Raw genomic sequence first — 17,316 nt, forward strand, 5'->3', positions numbered from 1 at the left:
TGGATGTTATATAAATATTTATAACGATAAAGAGAGGATCATACATTTTTTACTTATACCGAGAACGCTGCTATTTTATCTTTTATGCTATTCCTACGAAACAAACTTATAATACGAGCAAAACTCGACTTTTTTTACAGCAAAATAAACACCAAATTATTCACAATTATACAGTTTAACGGCTGTAGTAAAAGATAGTGCAATGATAATTTCATGCACATTATTCGATTATATAAGTTAGCCAGTTGACTAAGGGTCAAAAGTAAATAAAAAATTCTAGCTTGTTTTTCGATAACAATTTGAACGCGAGATAAAAACGGAATGTCCCGTAAATGACTCGATCATTATATGCATGAAGTCAACGCTAGTGTGACAAGTGCGCAATGTGGATATCCCCGAGACCGCGCCGCTTGCAACGCATCTCTCTTACTGGTTTTTTCTTCTATATAAGGAAACAAGTCGGAAACAGATAAAAGTGGACAACGATATAAGTGGAAAAACAGCTCGCTAAAGACTGTCATTTGGTTGCTGTTTCAGGGATCGTTTAAGTCGCTTCCATTTCGCGTCTTTACTCATTTCTTGAACTTGACATCGGATTACTCGCACGGATACAATCATGAAATATATTTTTACACGTGAGTACGATATAACGAAATAGCTATTGATTTTTTTCTTTTTCTTTTCAAATGTATAAGATATCAGAGAGGTTTTTCTTTCCCCCCTTTTTAGAATATTTTTCTTAAATTTTTGGACTAACATCCGATACATCTGAATTTGAGTAATTTATTTTCTATATTTTGTCAAGTCTTCTAAATATTTAGAGTGCGATCCACTTGGCGCTCCAAACGCTCTTGGAAACATTTTATCCTTGTTGTATAAGATATCAGAGAGGTTTTTCTTTCCCCCCTTTTTAGAATATTTCTCTTAAATTTTTGGACTAACATCCGATACATCTGAATTTGAGTAATTTATTTTCTATATTTTGTCAAGTCTTCTAAATATTTAGAGTGCGATCCACTTGGCGCTCCAAACGGCTCTTGGAAACATTTTATCCTTGTTGTTTATTAAATGTTAAACAAGGACAAAATACTGCTCTGAAGCGTTTGAAACGTCTAGGGGATCGCACCCTTAGTCTAAAAATATTTAAAGAAATACATATTTAAAGAAAAAGAAAACGGAAAGATACTTCCTCGACGCTTTATTCGATAGTTCCAATTTCGAGGTTTCTGGATTTGTCTGCAAATTTTCGTTAAAATGCGCGTACGCACGTCATGACACGTCATTTTACTCGATAGTTGTGCACGTATTGACCATGATTTGGTTGGTCGCCTTGGCATTCCCGCAAAGAGACCCGTCGAGCGGGATCGCCAATGACTCTATAATATTCGATAATAATGAAGTGAGTAGCACCACAACGAGAATCACCGCATCGAGTACCTCCACGCAAAGCACTGCAGCTAATTGTCCGTGTGTCGCGACTGCCGAATACAACCCGGTATGCGGCACCGATAACGTTACCTATTGGAATATGGGAAGATTTAATTGCGCGAGAAATTGTAATCCAGGTACCATTAATTCTACTTTATTGTTTTATTATTGTATCATTATTTTTTATTATTATATTAAATTTAAATTTATTTAACGTCTCTTTGTAATATTTCTCTTCATCTCTTTTATTTAATTATTAAATCATTTATAATTTCTGATTTTGTGCCACTTACTTAATAACACTAAATATTTTTTAAGGACTCGAGATAAGAGTGATCAGGGCTTGCGAACCATTCATCCAACAGAGCAGTAATTGAATATTGCATGGCCTGCCATATATAGGTACAGATAAATGAGGATTTTTTAATATTGATAAAATTATATAACATTATTTTATTTTATCTTTTTTTTATTATTATCTTTTGTTGGTATATATAGTAAAACCGGCACGCTTTGAATGTTACAGACTTGCACACGTCCATTAAGGGAAATTCCTGATATGCGATCGCAATCATCAGTTCCTGGTCATCAACATGTCGCAAACTCCATGTGTTATTAATGCTCGATGTATTACTACATTTAAACATGTGCATTTTTAATTTGTTATTGCTAATACTTTATGTAAAAACTACGATCTATTATAATTATACTGTATATATTTGTGTATACAGTATAATTATACTAAATTATATTACATAATATACTAGATTACATTTCTACTGTTATTATATTAAATTAAGATTTAACAATCCATACAATACAAATAATTACTTGTTGTGTTCAAACATCACCGCGGTTATCAATTATTTATATTAATGTCCACAGATTCCTAGTGAAAAAATTTCTCATATTTTCTCAGAAATTTTGTATTTGAATTAAGTTTTATGAAAAATTCTAAAAATATATATATAATTTTTCTTAGATACTTTCAGAAATAATTGAATGAGGATTTTCGGAATATTTCAGTATCTGTATGAAAATTTCTGATAAATTGCACAGATTTTCTCATATTTATTCAGATTTCTACAAAGATATGTTGGCGGGAAAAATCTGAAATATTTTATTCTTATTTTGTCTGAGTTTTTCTGAAAAAAAAACATTCCAATTCGTATAAAATATCTGAAAAATCCTGAGCATTCTGAGAAAATCTAATAATTTTTATAGAAATTCTGATTTATAATATGAAAAATTTTGAGACATTTTTCCATTAAGGATGTCATGATAGCAGCCGCAACTCTAAATGATTTTTAGTTTTAAAACACTCCGACATAAATAACACAATCCTATTGTAGCTGCCAAAAGATGTATTCGAGAAGATAATCTTGCTGATAGGATACTTACTATTAGCATTCTCTTATGTGATTTGCAAGAATAAGTCTGACGAATAAACGCTCACTCGTAGGAATGCGACGACCTGAGTAAGTCATGACGAATTCTCGACGAAAGGTTTAAAAAAAAAAAGAAGATTCCAAGTTAATGTACTAATAAACTTTTATACTCTTTTTATAATTAATGTAATATTCTGATATTACTATTTCCATAACTTTTTGTTAGAAAAAAAGAATTCGAATAACAACATAGCGTAAATGTTCTTTAAATTTTAAACATATTATATAGTACGGTAAAATTAATTGGTGTTAAATAAATAGTAAATTGGTAGCAAATAGTATTTAAACAACGGTACTTAAAAGCTATTTAAACTATTTAAAGATATTTCAAGGTAAAAAAGGTATTTAAAGTTATTTTAAAAGCAAATAACTACAGCAAGTTTTATCTCGGTATTTGCTGCCTATTTACCACAATTGTATTGTGCCGTGCCTAATTCTTACACTCGATCGTTTTGCCGTTTATTTGGTGTTAAAAATCTTGCGTGATTTTTGACGTCAATTTGTTTTTATTTTATAAGAAGTTGTATTACATGTCTGCTGTTGTTTTGCAAACATCGATTTAATTAACGGATTTTGCATGAAATTTGTTACCTCGCTTGTTACCAAGGAAATTTGTTGCAGATAATTGACGAAGTAAACTCTTCCTAAAGAAAACAAATGAAACAAAAAATTAAAAAATTGAAACTATAATTATATATTTTTTTCGTATCGTGTATCGCAGTTTGGAACAAATCAGAAATAAACGTTGTTTGTGATACAGAATATGAAATGTATTAGTAGGAAGAGATTGTCATGCTATATATTTAATTCGCTTTAATATTTTTTGATTTTTAGAAAAAATTTGGCAATTAGCATGCAATGAATAAGTCATTTTATATTAGGAAATTCCCTCTTTGCTCATACTTACGCGTACTGTAGATAGGAGCGCTGGTTGGCAACCGGTTCTATAAAAAGAACCGCAACTAAGGCTGCCAAACAGTAGATCGTCGAACTTCTGTAGATCATCTTGAGCGTATAAGACGTCGTGCAACGTCGATACTTGGCAATCTCTTATCAAGCAGACTTTAGCAAAATGTTATTTTATTTATCGCTGAGTAAGAAAACTATTTCAAACACTTTGCGCGTGACGTGAAGTATTATTCTCATACATCAGCTGATTTTAGTATCATCTCAATGGTGTTAAATAATTCTTACAGTTGCTGTATCACCATTTCTCATTGCTGCATTTCCACAAGTAAGTATAAATGTCCTTTCGTACGATCTGTTGTAAGAGAGAATTTGAGAAATATAAATATTTAAACAATTTGAGACATTTGGATATGCTGTAATGTTGAATATGTTGTTAAGAAATATAATCGTATGTTATGCTAAGCGCAATAAATGACGCCGACATATTATAACGTTCGTGGGTCCATTGAGTCTTTAATATTTCGAATTTCCTTTGTATAACGATAATCTCTTTATTTTACATGTCCTATGAATAGAAATATTATAATACGAAGTTTGCATACACTTTGTTTATATTTTAATGTTTATTTTAATATTCTGAAACCAATGTCATAAAGTTTTTCGCACACATTCACATTCTTTTTGTGTTTGTTAAAAGTAATATTTCTGTATTTTCGAAAAAAGTATTTTCGAGAGTCTAATATTTGTAAGTTTAATTCGATATATTGTATATTTCATAGAATTTGGATAATGCAGTTCAAGCAGATGGCTTCGTTTTTGATGGTGCAGTAGCTTCCGAGCAATCTAATGGAAGCCAAAGAATTCCTTCAACATCCACACCGACAATTGTGACGTCTACTACTCTGTCTAATAATGACATATACAATGCATGCTTAGATAATTGCCCGGTAATTAAAATTATTTTCTTACTGAAATCATCAACGTAAATTTTATTCAAAGCTAACGTTTTAATCGAGAGAGAACCTTTTGAATTTTGCACATTTGCTTCTGAAAAGTAATTTTAATATTGAATCTATAATGCATTATTTTCTATTAATACTTCTATTATAGATAACACACGAATACAATCCTGTTTGTGGTACAGACAACGTCGATTACACCAATCCAGGAGGATTGGGTTGCGCACAACGCTGTGGAAAAGGTGATATATTTTATAAAAACTTTTTTATATTTAACAGTTGTATTTATTTTGCTATATGAAAGATATATGCGCGATAACAATATAAAACAAGCTTTCTATCAGAGTAACAATGATCTCCAAGATCAATTTTTTGCTTTAACGCTAGAACGGTCGAGCTAATCGTTTTATTAGTTTTCAACGAGACAAATAAATTATTTTTATCAATTCTTTTAATTTATCTTTATTATTATTATTATTATTATTGCTTAAACCCTTGAAATTATATTAGGGGAGACCGAGGCTATTCGTGACACATTTTTGTTTCGAATTTTTTTCTCGTTTCGTATTAATGTTTGACTTACAGATAAGAAAGAATACCATAAAATCTACTCATGCATTATCCTTAGGGAAGTCGAGTGACTGAATACAACTTACCGTTTCGGATCTCTTATTATTTTATTCGGCGAGAAAACAAATTTCCGGGATTTCATAAATTTTACTTTGAGCACTTGAAGTCAGACTTTCTGTCACTGGCCGGTATTCATAGTCCGTTCTTATATTTAAGATCGTCTTAAGTACAATCTTAAGATGTCATTAACCAATCACAGAGCCGTATTAGCATCTTAAGATATTACTTAAGACGGTCTTGAAATAAGATCTGACTATGAATACCGGCCTGAGAGAGAAAAATGGTTGACACGCAAATGCCATTCCGTTGGTACCTAGAGGATACTAATTGTAAGACACATCTGTGATTGATATTGCAGGTTTCTAGCAGCAAGCATTTTAAAGTTAGGCCCGTGACAAAATTTCAGCAGTGTCACGAATAGCCCCGGTCTCCCCTAATTATATTTATGTAGCAAATTGATATTAATGTGTAAAGCATTATGAATAAAAAGGCTAAAATTAGATAAGAAAATTTTTCCTTTTATATCACACAAGAGATGGAAGAAAACCATTCTTCCAAATATTTTCGGTCGTTCTAGCATTAATAGATTTTGCAATAGCAAATTTATACATTTAACGATCTTTGCCCTGTAAAATATATAAAATGATAAAAAACTCATATGTAATTACAGTATAAGGCAGTGCGATTGTGAACGCATTAAAATGTTTAATACACAATATTTTATATTTACAGATGTGACACTAAATCATTATGGGCGCTGTTCAACAGGCAGAACTGGATAACTTACAATTTTCATTATACAATACAATTCATGATAATAAATGTTTTAATGAAAGACTGGCAAGTATAAGAAAAATAAACATATTTACACACCGCTATGTATACATAATATATTCAATGTAAGTGTATTTATTTGCTTTTTAAGCGAGAATAATAATTTGTTGACTTTATTTTCACTTTGGTCTTTTTACTTTGTATAGTTATAAAATTAAAATTAACAATTACTAACAAATACTAACATTAAACGAATTATATAAATGGATTTTATAATATTTATAAATCGTTAATAGACATATATATCTCATATACGTATTACATTTAATGCAAAAAGTTTATCTCTATTTTAAAAGTTTAACTTTTGTTTACAATAAAATGACTGACTGGAATTTCTTAAAAAACGAAAACTATTTCCTATTATTACATAAATAAGTCAAAAGTAACCACTGATTACTTTACTTAAAAATTTTATGACTTAAAACTTATATAAAAGTGTAACAATTTTTTTTCATTTTTTCAACTTTAAGACCTTTTACACAAATCTATATAATATCTAAGTTATCCTTGCGTTTGAAAAATGGGGAAAAAGAATCTGTCATCCGATCGAGGAATCGTTTCGGTCGGCCCACCTGACTCTTCGTGCAATTTCGAAGTTTCCTCCGTGAATGCCATAAAGGTGTCTCGCCAATATCTCAGCTCTGTCCTCTTCGGCCTCTACGGCCATTCTTCTGTAGCGACGAACGGCTATGATGCAACCGGCAGTGAGTACAATCTGAATTATCAACCAAAAGATCAGAAGACCTAGAGCTAGACTCGCGTCCACGCAAAAAAGGCTGTCCGTAGATTCTGAAAATAAAGCAAGACTCGTATAGCTCCATTAACTCTGCAGTAATTTTATTATTTATAATAAATATCTATAGAATTCGGAAGTGCAAATCGAAGTTCCCGACGCTTGGAGGACGTAGCGGTACCGATATATTAAACTCACTTCCGCCGGTGATCAACAGCGTATCAGGATTTTCCCTGGATAAATGGCCCGCTGTTATCACTGGACTTTGAACGACGATAGATAGTTGTAACGGTAATTCCGCGGGCGTGAGGTTTCTGAAAATTTCTGTTACCTCGGCGGTGACCGGCTCCTCGACCGGCCCGATCGACCGTCGCTTCCTGCCGTACGAGAGCTGTCCTCCTCTGCATGTGGCCTTCAAAGAAATCATAAATTTCTAATTTTCTCGCTCTTTAATTAATACAATTGTAATTTATACAAAGTGCTAAATTAATATTTACTTATTAAAAAAATATCACTAATATATTCCTTTGTGTAAAAAAAATTTATTATAATATCTTCTAATATTATATTATATAATACAATCACGACTTAAGCAATGTAAAAATCATGTTAAAGTGTTAAAAAGAATAGTCATGTGAAAAAGAATAGTCTACTTACCGGTTCACATTCCTCGATACAAAATCTGACGATGACGTTGAATCGGACAATTTGACTGTCGGGAAACTTGAAGGCAGTAAATGTTGAGATCAAAGAACGGTTATCGATTGGATCTTTCAATAGCGCGGGAAACGTCGCCGGATCCGTCGGGCACCCAATTTCGTCCAAAAGAAGATACGAGGATTCTCCGGATGCGCTACTAGCTACGAGGTGTCCAGCTGCGATGTCGTAAGTTCCTGTTAAAGAAATTATATCATTCTTTTTTTGGATAGTCGAGATAAAAGATGTATTTCATACACAGCTAAAACTGAATTCGTATTTTTTTTTTACATTTTGAACATTTCTTAAAAAATTATTAATACTTTAACACTCTTAGGAAAATTCTAGTTTCGATAGAATCAAATTCAGTGATAAAAGAGAAACCATAAGCTGAGAATATTCTATGTAAATGCCGCACAAAAGATACTCACCGTTCACGGGATGAATTTCAATTCTGAGCGTTAGCTTCTGCCCCAATTGGGTAACGACGGCGTCCGTATTGTCTTCGTTGAGAATTCTCATCGTAATCACTGGCACCTCGGATGATACGTTCACTACAATTGACCCAACCGGCGGTACGCCTGCGCTAAAAAGAGTAACCAGAGCCGGAATATCGGGGACGCTTGTCACAGTTTTGCATCAAATGGTGGCAAATTAAATTATAAAGAGTGAACATGTCACTCGTTTGAAAAAATTGTGTACGCGATTCTATATGAAGAAAAGCTAGACTTACTTTGGATCCTCGAAAGAGAAATTCGAATGAACGGTCACGTTTCTCGGTTCCGGTAGGCCGCTATCGTCTAAGGAGCATCCGACTCTCACCGACTGATCTCCTAATCGCTGAATGATTGGATTGTATTGTATCACAATAGTGGCCCAGACCAACGTGTGTGTCCTGCAAAAAATAAGACCCGGTGGCTTAATAAAATCGGCCTTTAATTCGACCAGTAATTTTTTGTCTTATTACATTTAACAACGATCTAAAATTAATCGAGCCGATAAGATGGTTTCGACGCCAAGTACCGGTTTTCATTGTCGATGGAAAACGCGGGTGTAAGGCCGCACGCAATGCCGGGCTTCTCGATTTGCTCTTTCTTTGGCAGCGGCAATCTTAATATCGTCACGTTGTGCCCAACACCGTTAATGCTGCAAGTAGTGATGTCTCCGTATCCAGTCGCGTACATCCGTCCTACGAAGGGCTCCGGAGTGGTCAGTATGACTGTCATGGTTGATTCGCCGCACTCCACTTTCACTGCGAAACAAGATAGTGCCTCAGTATGGAAAATGTTGGACAATAAAACTTGTAGACTGTAATAAGTAAACAGCGATTGATATGTATATAGTGTAGAATAAATAAATATTGATATTTACGGTCACACCGCGAGTAGGATCTTATGTCTAATAATAATTTTTGTAAAATTTATATATTTTGTTTTAATGCTTTTTTGAATCATGTGCCTTGAATCATGTGACCGTAGTTTTATGGGCAAAACTTATACAATTATCCACATTGCAAACATACGATCTAGACAAGGCTCTTGTTCCTTGTAGACCACGTTAGGTCTGGTAACCAGCGAACTAACTCCAAGACCGATTGTGCTATCGGAATGCAGGAGACAGAGCGGTTTCTCCTCCGAATAGTCGACAGTGTAGGCTCTGCAAATGAAACCATCCACACTGCGGTCACATCTCTCCTCGCACTAAAAAAAATCATGATCAAGTATAACAGAGTGAATCGGCTCGCCTAAAAAAAACGGACAGAAAATATATAGAATACCTGCTTTAGGTCAAGTCCTGGTAACGCCACATCCGAATATGGCAACGATACGTTCCGGAATTCTGCATAGGAACAATAGCTCTTCTTCGCTATATCAGGACGTACAAATTAAATTCAATTCGAATGCAGTTCGGTCTTACGATTTACAAAAAGGCAGATCGGTTTAGCGACTTACTTATATTATGGCACTGATCCTGTAGATACTCATCTCGATACATTGACGATCTGTAGGCTTGCGGTCTGGTACCCCTTTCGAGCTTCGACAACGAACACGTACCAATGGTATCGTTGATTGACAAAGGCTCGCCCGTACGGTATTGCGCGGATGCACATTCGTCTCCTGCGATTATTTCAATCGTTCATATATAGCTTGCAGTTTCTTGACAGTTTCAATTTATTTGATAGCTAGGCACAATTCATATGATCACTTTGCATACCTGCTTGCAAACACTTCTCGTAACACTCGCTTCTCTTTAGTGCTTGATGAAACCAGCCGGACTGCCCCTCTTTCAATATTGCTCCCAAGGTTCTTTCTACTTGCCACAATCTCTGCTGTTTGCAGCTCGGTGGGACTGAAAGTGCAAACGCAAAGAGCTTTAAAAGATGCATTTCCGAAAACATTTCCAAAAGTTTCCTTCAGAGATAAGATAAATTATTAACACTTTTTTTCAACGCTTCAGATGATTTCCTTCTATCAGATAATTGAATTCAAATATAACTTGATTTATATTTTATATAAAAATGTAATACTTTATATACCATGAAAGAACAGTTCTTACCTGTAATACAAATCTGATGGAAAAGTGTGGCATTCGTTTCGGGAATAAGTTCCTCGCTTTTTACTTGCACACTGTAACAGATGTTCCTCGCGAAGTCGACTACGAAAGCTGTGCAATTCAGACTTTTACACCTATAGACAAATTTTTAAGCGGTAAATCTACATACTTTTCTGCACAAATGAGAATCATACTTATAACAATACTCGTAACAATACTCTTTCTTTGAAAAAAAAAAATTTACATTAATTTTCCTTATAATGAAGATGTTATGATATCAAAGCATTATTCTTAATTTTCGCACAACGAGGCGAGTATAATTTACTGAATGCATCTACGAATACATATGTAGGCAATTCCACGTCAAGTCAGACAAGAAATGACCTCGTATTTTTTTAATCGATCGTACGCGCGTGCGAAACTTCTTTAACGTGAAATATATATAAAATAAAGAGGTAAGTATTTTTTTGTTGGTCTAAAATATTTTTTGCGATACAATTTTCGTGAAAAATGAAGAAGTTGATCAACTCAAAAAAATTAATATTATTTGCCGTAGAGAAATCTTAAATTTTTTAAATTATTGTTTTTTAAAATGTAATATTTATAAATGTGACTTGTATAATGTTGATTATATTCAACATTGTAAATTATGTCATTCATACTGTACATTCTTCCTGCAAAAGATTTCTGAAGAAATCGATGCGCCGCGTTACTTGGTCAAGCCAGAGACGCGATCATGGCACAAGGCTCAGTCGTTAAAAATACATAAAAATAGAATCCATCGTTTCTCTATGAAATTAAAAAAAGAGTATATTTTTCAGACTAAAATGGAGAATAAAATAGAATTCTTCTAAAAATTTAAAAAAAGTGTACTTTTTGGTAAAAAATAATAATAAAGCATTTCAATTTCTTATACCAATTAAAATTTGCAATTTTTTGTAAACTTAAACTATTTTTATAAAAAAGATTATCTCTTTAGTTTAAAAATGGATTTTAAGATTTCTCAATAACAAATATAACTAGAGATATTAATTTTTAAAGTTGACGACTTCTTTATTTTTCACGAAAATTGTATTGCTTATAACTTCTGTGAAAAAAATATTTCGAGCAAAAAAATACGTATCTCTTTATCTTATATATATATTTTATATAAAAAAAAGTTTTACGCGCTCGCAATCGATTTACAAACGAGTTTATTTTTTGTCCGATTTAACGTGGAATTACCCATGTGTAATACAATATTCATAATTCATCTAAAGATTGTATTTCCTTATGATATCAGACTTCCTGGAATAACTGAGAAATTTATTTGTTGGAATATAGTTATAAAGTTGACGGAAAAGAGGGAGATAAGTAATTGATGAAATTTATTTGGAATTATTGTTGGAATATAGTTATAAAGTTGACGGAAAAGAGGGAGATAATTAATTGATGAATCACCTGTCAAAGCAAGGCGCGATGATACCATTGTTACCTATAGACGTTTCTGTAACACCGTTTCTGTAAATTACAGTCTCTATAGCGTTTGCTGGCTTGGCTCCGGCGATTTTTTCCCATCCCGTATCTTGATCCTGACAACTCTGAGACCAACCTGAAGGGCATAGATGCGCGTTTTGTTAAGTATGGAGCTGCAGTTAAACAGCCTTGTGTCATGCCTACACAATGCACTACGCGCTATCGCTGATGCTAGATAAAGAACACGATTGTAAATGCAACTCGCGGACGGACGATTGTTTAAACACGTCTTGCGATTAGTCAAACTTATAGTTAAAAAATACGTGAAATAAAAGATGACGAATTAAAAATTGAGTGTTTTCGCTTAAAAAAAGGGCCTTGTTAAAAATAATAAAAAATCTATTTTTAATTTAAATTATTTTTAAAAACTTCTCAGTTTAAAATAATATTTGTCTGCAATATTTGTTCTAATTAATCGTATATTTTTACTTTGTAAAAAAAAAGAATTCTTTTTTCACACTTCACGATGTGTTAATGTCTATAGCTATATTTTTCGTAGTGTATCACTCGCACGTTGAGCCTCACCTGTGCTTGAAACAAGACAGCAGGTGAAAACCATGCCGGCGAAACGCAATGTCGTCATCTTGTATGTTTGCACTACAAACAACGGGACAAGACCAAATTGCGACAGATGGTTTTTTTTCAGGAATTTTTTCCAGATTGTTCTACCTCCGGAACGGCATCTCCTGCTTCTAATCGCACCACTGATGTACCTGTGCAAATGTCGTTACGTAACGCCGCTATCACGTGTAAAAACTGAAATCGGCACGCGTGACACATTAGGTCGCGTATAGGTTTGCTGTCGAGTGGAAAAGCAGTTATAAACATGATCATCCGCGGTTAGTGCGGCTCTCTTCTTTAAGGACCCCTCCCTTTTAACTTCAAGGTTTTAAAATAATGCAACGTTTCTCACAAGCGAGTTCCTAACGTTAACGTTTTATGTGTGCCATTTTTACCTCGCGCGCTTTTGGCTTCGCTATCTCTTAACACTACGTAAGCACACATAATCCGCGCGATAGCGGCTTATAGCAGGATTTATTTTGTTGAACACGAGCTCTGTTGAAACTTGTATCCAATAAAATAAATCCTGTAATCTGCTTGCCGCAAAGCTTTATTCCATCGAACACAAACAGATATAACGTGTACATTTACCTCTCGCAGTAAAAAAAATTTTCTATATATAATTGTACAATCCAATGCTCTCTTAAAAAGAGAAAATTCCTTTTTGCTTGCAAATATTTAAAAAAAAATGTTAAGTGCTAATTGATTAAGTATTCTTCTGAAGGAGTCACGCGTCATTAATGCATCCGAATGTGCAATACGATTGCAATGTCGATGACGGCTCATACTTAATATTCGTAGAATAACGGAAGATAATAATTAAGCTATTTTTGCATTGACACGTAATCGCGTATTCAACTGATAAGTTTAAAGCATAAGTAAAAAATAATTTTTTAAAGAGAGTCTACGTTTTACAATCTTACTTTACATTTTATTTAAAATACAAAGAATTTTATAGAGTATCGTAAAATATGAATTTTATATGAATGAGCCAGTGGTTTACCTCAATTATATAGCCGGGTATTTTTGTGACGATGTGATTCTTATATTCTACAGAAAAATCCCCAAGAAAAGTGTTTACAAAGAATGCTTTAAATAAAAGATGGTATTCAAGAGATAAACGGCATAAAACGTTGGGGGACAAGATAAATAAATTCATATATCCTAAGGTTTATATTCTTCGAGCAAAAGAGAGGATCAAACGCACGATCTCGAGGGAGACTCGCCTCGGACACTCGTTAAAAAAAAAATTGTGAGCTCGAGTCTCTTGCTCTTTGTACTTTGAAAGCGTCCACTCACGCTGTTGTGCAAACGCCGATCCGTCATTGAACTCTCTTTAGTAGCGATCGTCACACTTAGCTGGGACGTGCATCGCCGGCCGGATTAGAGATCGGTGCACCTCCTGCGCGGCTCCAGCTTCTCACGCGCTTCTCTCATCGAGCTGCGCTCGCGATTCACTCTCGATGGACATCCGTCCTTACGTTCGTTCTGCCGGAGCGGAGAGTGAGATCGGCGCCGGGACCTGCTGCGCCGGCTTTATACCGTGCGGCTGCGAGGCAGACACGTAACGAAATGAAAAGCGATCCGCCGTGCACCGTGCACCGTGCCACAACGGCGGATACAACGAGGAAGAGCAGAGGGGCATTCCCATCCGCCTGCCTGTGTGTGATCGAACGATCGGATGCGGCTGGGTAAATACCGGCACCGCGCGACCATCCATTCACCGGCATTGTCGTTAAAAAAAAAAAGGAAAAAGAACGATGGCGAGGTCGGCAAACGATTATCTGGGATGTTCCGCGCCGCCCAAGTGTGCGACGTTCGCTCACCGTTGACACAAATTCGGCCTTCGTGTCGTCGCATCGTTATCGCCACAGAAGTGCTCACTTACGTGAAACGATGACGAGTTTGCTGACTATTGATGTTAAAAATGTATTAAATAGTCTGGATGGTCATTTGCATAATTAAATATAGGGCGGTCCAAAAGAAAGTGCAAATACAGTTTGCCAGTTTTGATTTAACCAGCATCAATTTTTATAAAGATAAAATCTAAAGGAAAAAAGGACTGTTTTGAAATAAATATGAAAAATATTTGGTTATAAGCCTCCGATCAAATAAATTATTTTAAGATGCTAGCCAAGGCTGTTTTTTTTTTTTTAGTGCGGCCGCGAAATGTTCTAGCTGTTACAGCGTTAACAGAGTTTTCCCACGGTGTAGCCAATAGAATTGAACAAGCATTGGAAGCCTATATCGATGGCGAACATCGAAACCCGTGTCCTTCGTTTTACGTAACTACCTGGCATCGTTTACGCTCGTTAGCCAGTGGCATATATATGTACATCGATACAGCAAGACGGTATATCTAACGCGCTTCGCAAAATAAGCGACTCTTTCGTGAACATATAATAACAATGTGATACAAGGGAATTGCATATTGCTGCTTTCTCGGAATGTCGTTATTCGATAATGGCGCGTTACGGTAGAGATATTTTTTTTGAAACATAGGTTAATGACTGTTGCAAAATAGCTCGGATATTTTGGGATGTCTCAAGATCCTAGATCGTAACAACGAATTTTAATTTTGACTTGGACAAATTACTTGAGAGAAACTAAATCGGGAAGAGGAAAAATTGCTGAATCCACATAATTGCCTGTTTTCGTAGAGAAGAAATCAAACATTAAATTAATATCCGATTTCAAAAGTCAGATACATTTAATGTCGCAAGAAAAATTGCTGTCGATCATTTTTATTAATCTATTTTTGTAAAAAATTGTTTACAAATAAATAAATTTAAAATGAAACACGCAATTACAAACAAAATATTATTTATATTGGGATTGGGAGATAATCTGATTCACGTTCTCATTTCTATATAGATCCCTTCGCTCTCACTTTCAACTGAAAACATGTGTCTGACTTTCATTCCTATATCACCCGTTATGTTAACACGTCTTATTACTACACATAAGTGAAATCTTCGTCGATTTGTCGATTTTGAAGTAAATGCATCAACCTGCGGGTATGACGGTCTTACGTAAATAACGCATTTCTCACAATGACTTGCGAAATAAGTGTAATAAACATTACCCGATATTCCAGTTTATGCGCTTGTGATATCTTCAAAGTTATGAAGAAGATCTCGGAAGAGAAATATAAATTCGAAATTTTCCAATATAAATTATGCAAGGTATCCAAATCTAAATGAGATAAAGAACGAGACTTACATTTTCTGTTTGGCATTATCTAAATTACAATTGCAATATTATATATATAGAACAATACTAATTTTAACTCTCTTACTTTAAAATTGCTCCGCAACAGTCAATTTTTTAATTACTCCTTTAACTTTCTCAATTTTAACTTTTTAGATCGATTGTTCTATCTCGTTTAACTTTCGTTTCACTTTTCACTGCTTTAACGTCATTTTAAAACCTTTAGGTGCTTAGTGATTTTAAATTATATGCGATACAATTGTTCATTCAGCATCACAATCTACATAATACGATTTGGAATCCGAATGACGTACAACAAAGAACGCAATCGATCCGATCAAATTTACGTAAATTGATCTCATCGTTTTCCGATGAGCAACAACGGTGTCGTTGGCCCGTATAAATGAAAGCCATTTCCTCATTACGAGCAGGACGTATGAAAAGGCACATAGAATTTCGAACAAGTAAATGACAGCAAATTGTATTAAAATGAAAATGTATGTTTATTGTTTGGATAAGAATGTTTATAAACATTTATTACACATATTTCGCTATTTATTATCTCTTCTACAAATATCATTATTAATTTAAAAAATCTCAAAAATAATTAATATAATATTAAGATAAATGTACCAATGCCAGGACACATATATACCTATGTCTGGACATTTTTATCATTTTAGCCCTTAAATAAGTTATAACGCGAATTAAAATCAAAGAATCAAATATAAAAATATTTTTTATTGTATTATACTTTTATCTTTGATTTTAATTCACGTTATACTTATTTAACCCTTCGTAGTCACACTTCTCTAGAATCCCATTCTAGTCATACTGGGTCATATTGACCCAGTCGATTTTTAACGGTTGCCATTTTAATAGTATCGGTCCGATCGGGTTCAAATAATTCTGGAACATACCTTGAACATTCTAGAATATAAAACAACTGCGGTTTTGTGAGAAATCGAATGGCAACATGTTGAAAAAAAATCGTGAATGAGTACATGATTAACGGTCTCTACCTATTAGAGGATACTTCAAACTCTTGTAGATGGCGGATCAAGCCCCATTTTAAGCTAGGTATTTAGCTGATATTTAGATCCAAATGAGGATGGGTCAAATTGACCCAGTGGACTAAATAGGGTTAAAGACTACAATATGATAAAGGTGTCCAGACATAGGGCTTAAGTGTTTCGGCATTGGTACATTTACCTTATAATATTGGAATATTATAAGGATAAAATATTCCAATACACGTTGGGGAAATATTTTTAACGTGAAATAGATCCGACCAAGGTTGAGCGTTTTTACGCATAAAATTTAATAATCTACATCTATACATATGTATGCAATGTAAACTATATGTTTACGTGCCATATAAACAATGAGTAATCCCATGAATCATCGAATATTCATATTTCGTCAGAAATATATCGGAAATTTATATTTTGTTTGCAATTTTATTTTCAGTTACTAAATAACAGTAACTAAAAATAAAATTGCAAACAAAACATAAATTTTCGATATATTTGGGCACAATTTTTAGCATGCCACGAAGTTAACAGATCAGACTAGTAAATAATAATAATTCCATATTAATATCACATTTTTCCAGGGTTTAGATTGCTTAGAGCGTACGATATGTAAACAAATATTTTTAAAGAAACATTAGACCCAGCATAGAACAATTTAATATAAAAGATTACAGAATGACTACCTTATCGACAACCACTCGAATTTAGCGAGGACGCAAAAGTTGGACTGTTAGGGCAAAGTCGGATTACAGAAAAGTTGCTTTACCGACGATAATTCGCGACCGACTCGTAAAGGGGGAAGAGGG

General features: G+C 34.1%; 2 protein-coding genes across 4 annotated transcripts; one reads left to right on the forward strand and one right to left on the reverse strand.

The window, feature by feature from the left end:
* The first annotated feature begins 338 nt into the window (after positions 1-338).
* Positions 339-6,324, forward strand: LOC139773626 (uncharacterized). Of its 2 annotated transcripts, none has more exons than XM_071708186.1 (5): positions 339-635; positions 4,073-4,110; positions 4,565-4,732; positions 4,896-4,986; positions 6,107-6,324. In XM_071708186.1, exons 1-5 carry the CDS (start codon positions 617-619, stop codon positions 6,154-6,156), a joined length of 366 nt encoding a protein of 121 aa, XP_071564287.1. In that variant the 5' UTR covers positions 339-616; the 3' UTR covers positions 6,157-6,324. The 2 variants fall into 2 exon arrangements, with proteins under 2 accessions (XP_071564287.1, XP_071564286.1); XM_071708185.1 differs by lacking the exon at positions 339-635 and adding an exon at positions 3,854-3,970.
* LOC139773622 (uncharacterized) lies at positions 6,060-13,843 on the reverse strand. Of its 2 annotated transcripts, none has more exons than XM_071708178.1 (14): positions 13,566-13,843; positions 12,231-12,418; positions 11,631-11,781; positions 10,194-10,324; positions 9,852-9,986; positions 9,590-9,754; positions 9,415-9,503; positions 9,160-9,337; positions 8,661-8,889; positions 8,371-8,532; positions 8,069-8,223; positions 7,599-7,834; positions 7,140-7,353; positions 6,060-6,997 (listed from the first exon to the last, which is right to left on the reverse strand). In XM_071708178.1, the coding sequence occupies exons 2-14, from the start codon at positions 12,286-12,288 to the stop codon at positions 6,747-6,749; spliced, it is 2,154 nt and encodes a 717-aa protein (XP_071564279.1). In that variant the 5' UTR covers positions 12,289-12,418; positions 13,566-13,843; the 3' UTR covers positions 6,060-6,746. The 2 variants fall into 2 exon arrangements, with proteins under 2 accessions (XP_071564279.1, XP_071564281.1); XM_071708180.1 differs by having other exon boundaries at positions 6,813-6,997; positions 7,273-7,353.
* Between the last annotated feature and the right edge of the window lie 3,473 nt (positions 13,844-17,316).

The sequence above is a fragment of the Temnothorax nylanderi genome, unplaced genomic scaffold (assembly GCF_030848795.1).
Source record: "Temnothorax nylanderi isolate EJ_2023f unplaced genomic scaffold, tnyl_v1.0 TNYL_tig0065_pilon, whole genome shotgun sequence".
NCBI classification, from domain to species: domain Eukaryota; kingdom Metazoa; phylum Arthropoda; class Insecta; order Hymenoptera; family Formicidae; genus Temnothorax; species Temnothorax nylanderi.

Bases quoted from the DNA above. Each gene is read 5' to 3' on its own strand.
- LOC139773622 (XM_071708178.1), bottom strand. From the start codon at position 12,288: ATGACGACATTGCGTTTCGCCGGCATGGTTTTCACCTGCTGTCTTGTT. The intron at 11,782-12,230 runs GTGAGGCTCAAC...TATGCCCTTCAG, and splicing joins CTGTCTTGTTTCAAGCACAG to GTTGGTCTCAGAGTTGTCAG. The intron at 8,533-8,660 runs GTACTTGGCGTC...TATTTTTTGCAG, and splicing joins TCCATCGACAATGAAAACCG to GACACACACGTTGGTCTGGG.
- LOC139773626 (XM_071708185.1), top strand. From the start codon at position 3,949: ATGTTATTTTATTTATCGCTGA. The intron at 3,971-4,072 runs GTAAGAAAACTA...TAATTCTTACAG, and splicing joins GTTATTTTATTTATCGCTGA to TTGCTGTATCACCATTTCTC. The intron at 4,111-4,564 runs GTAAGTATAAAT...TATATTTCATAG, and splicing joins TCATTGCTGCATTTCCACAA to AATTTGGATAATGCAGTTCA.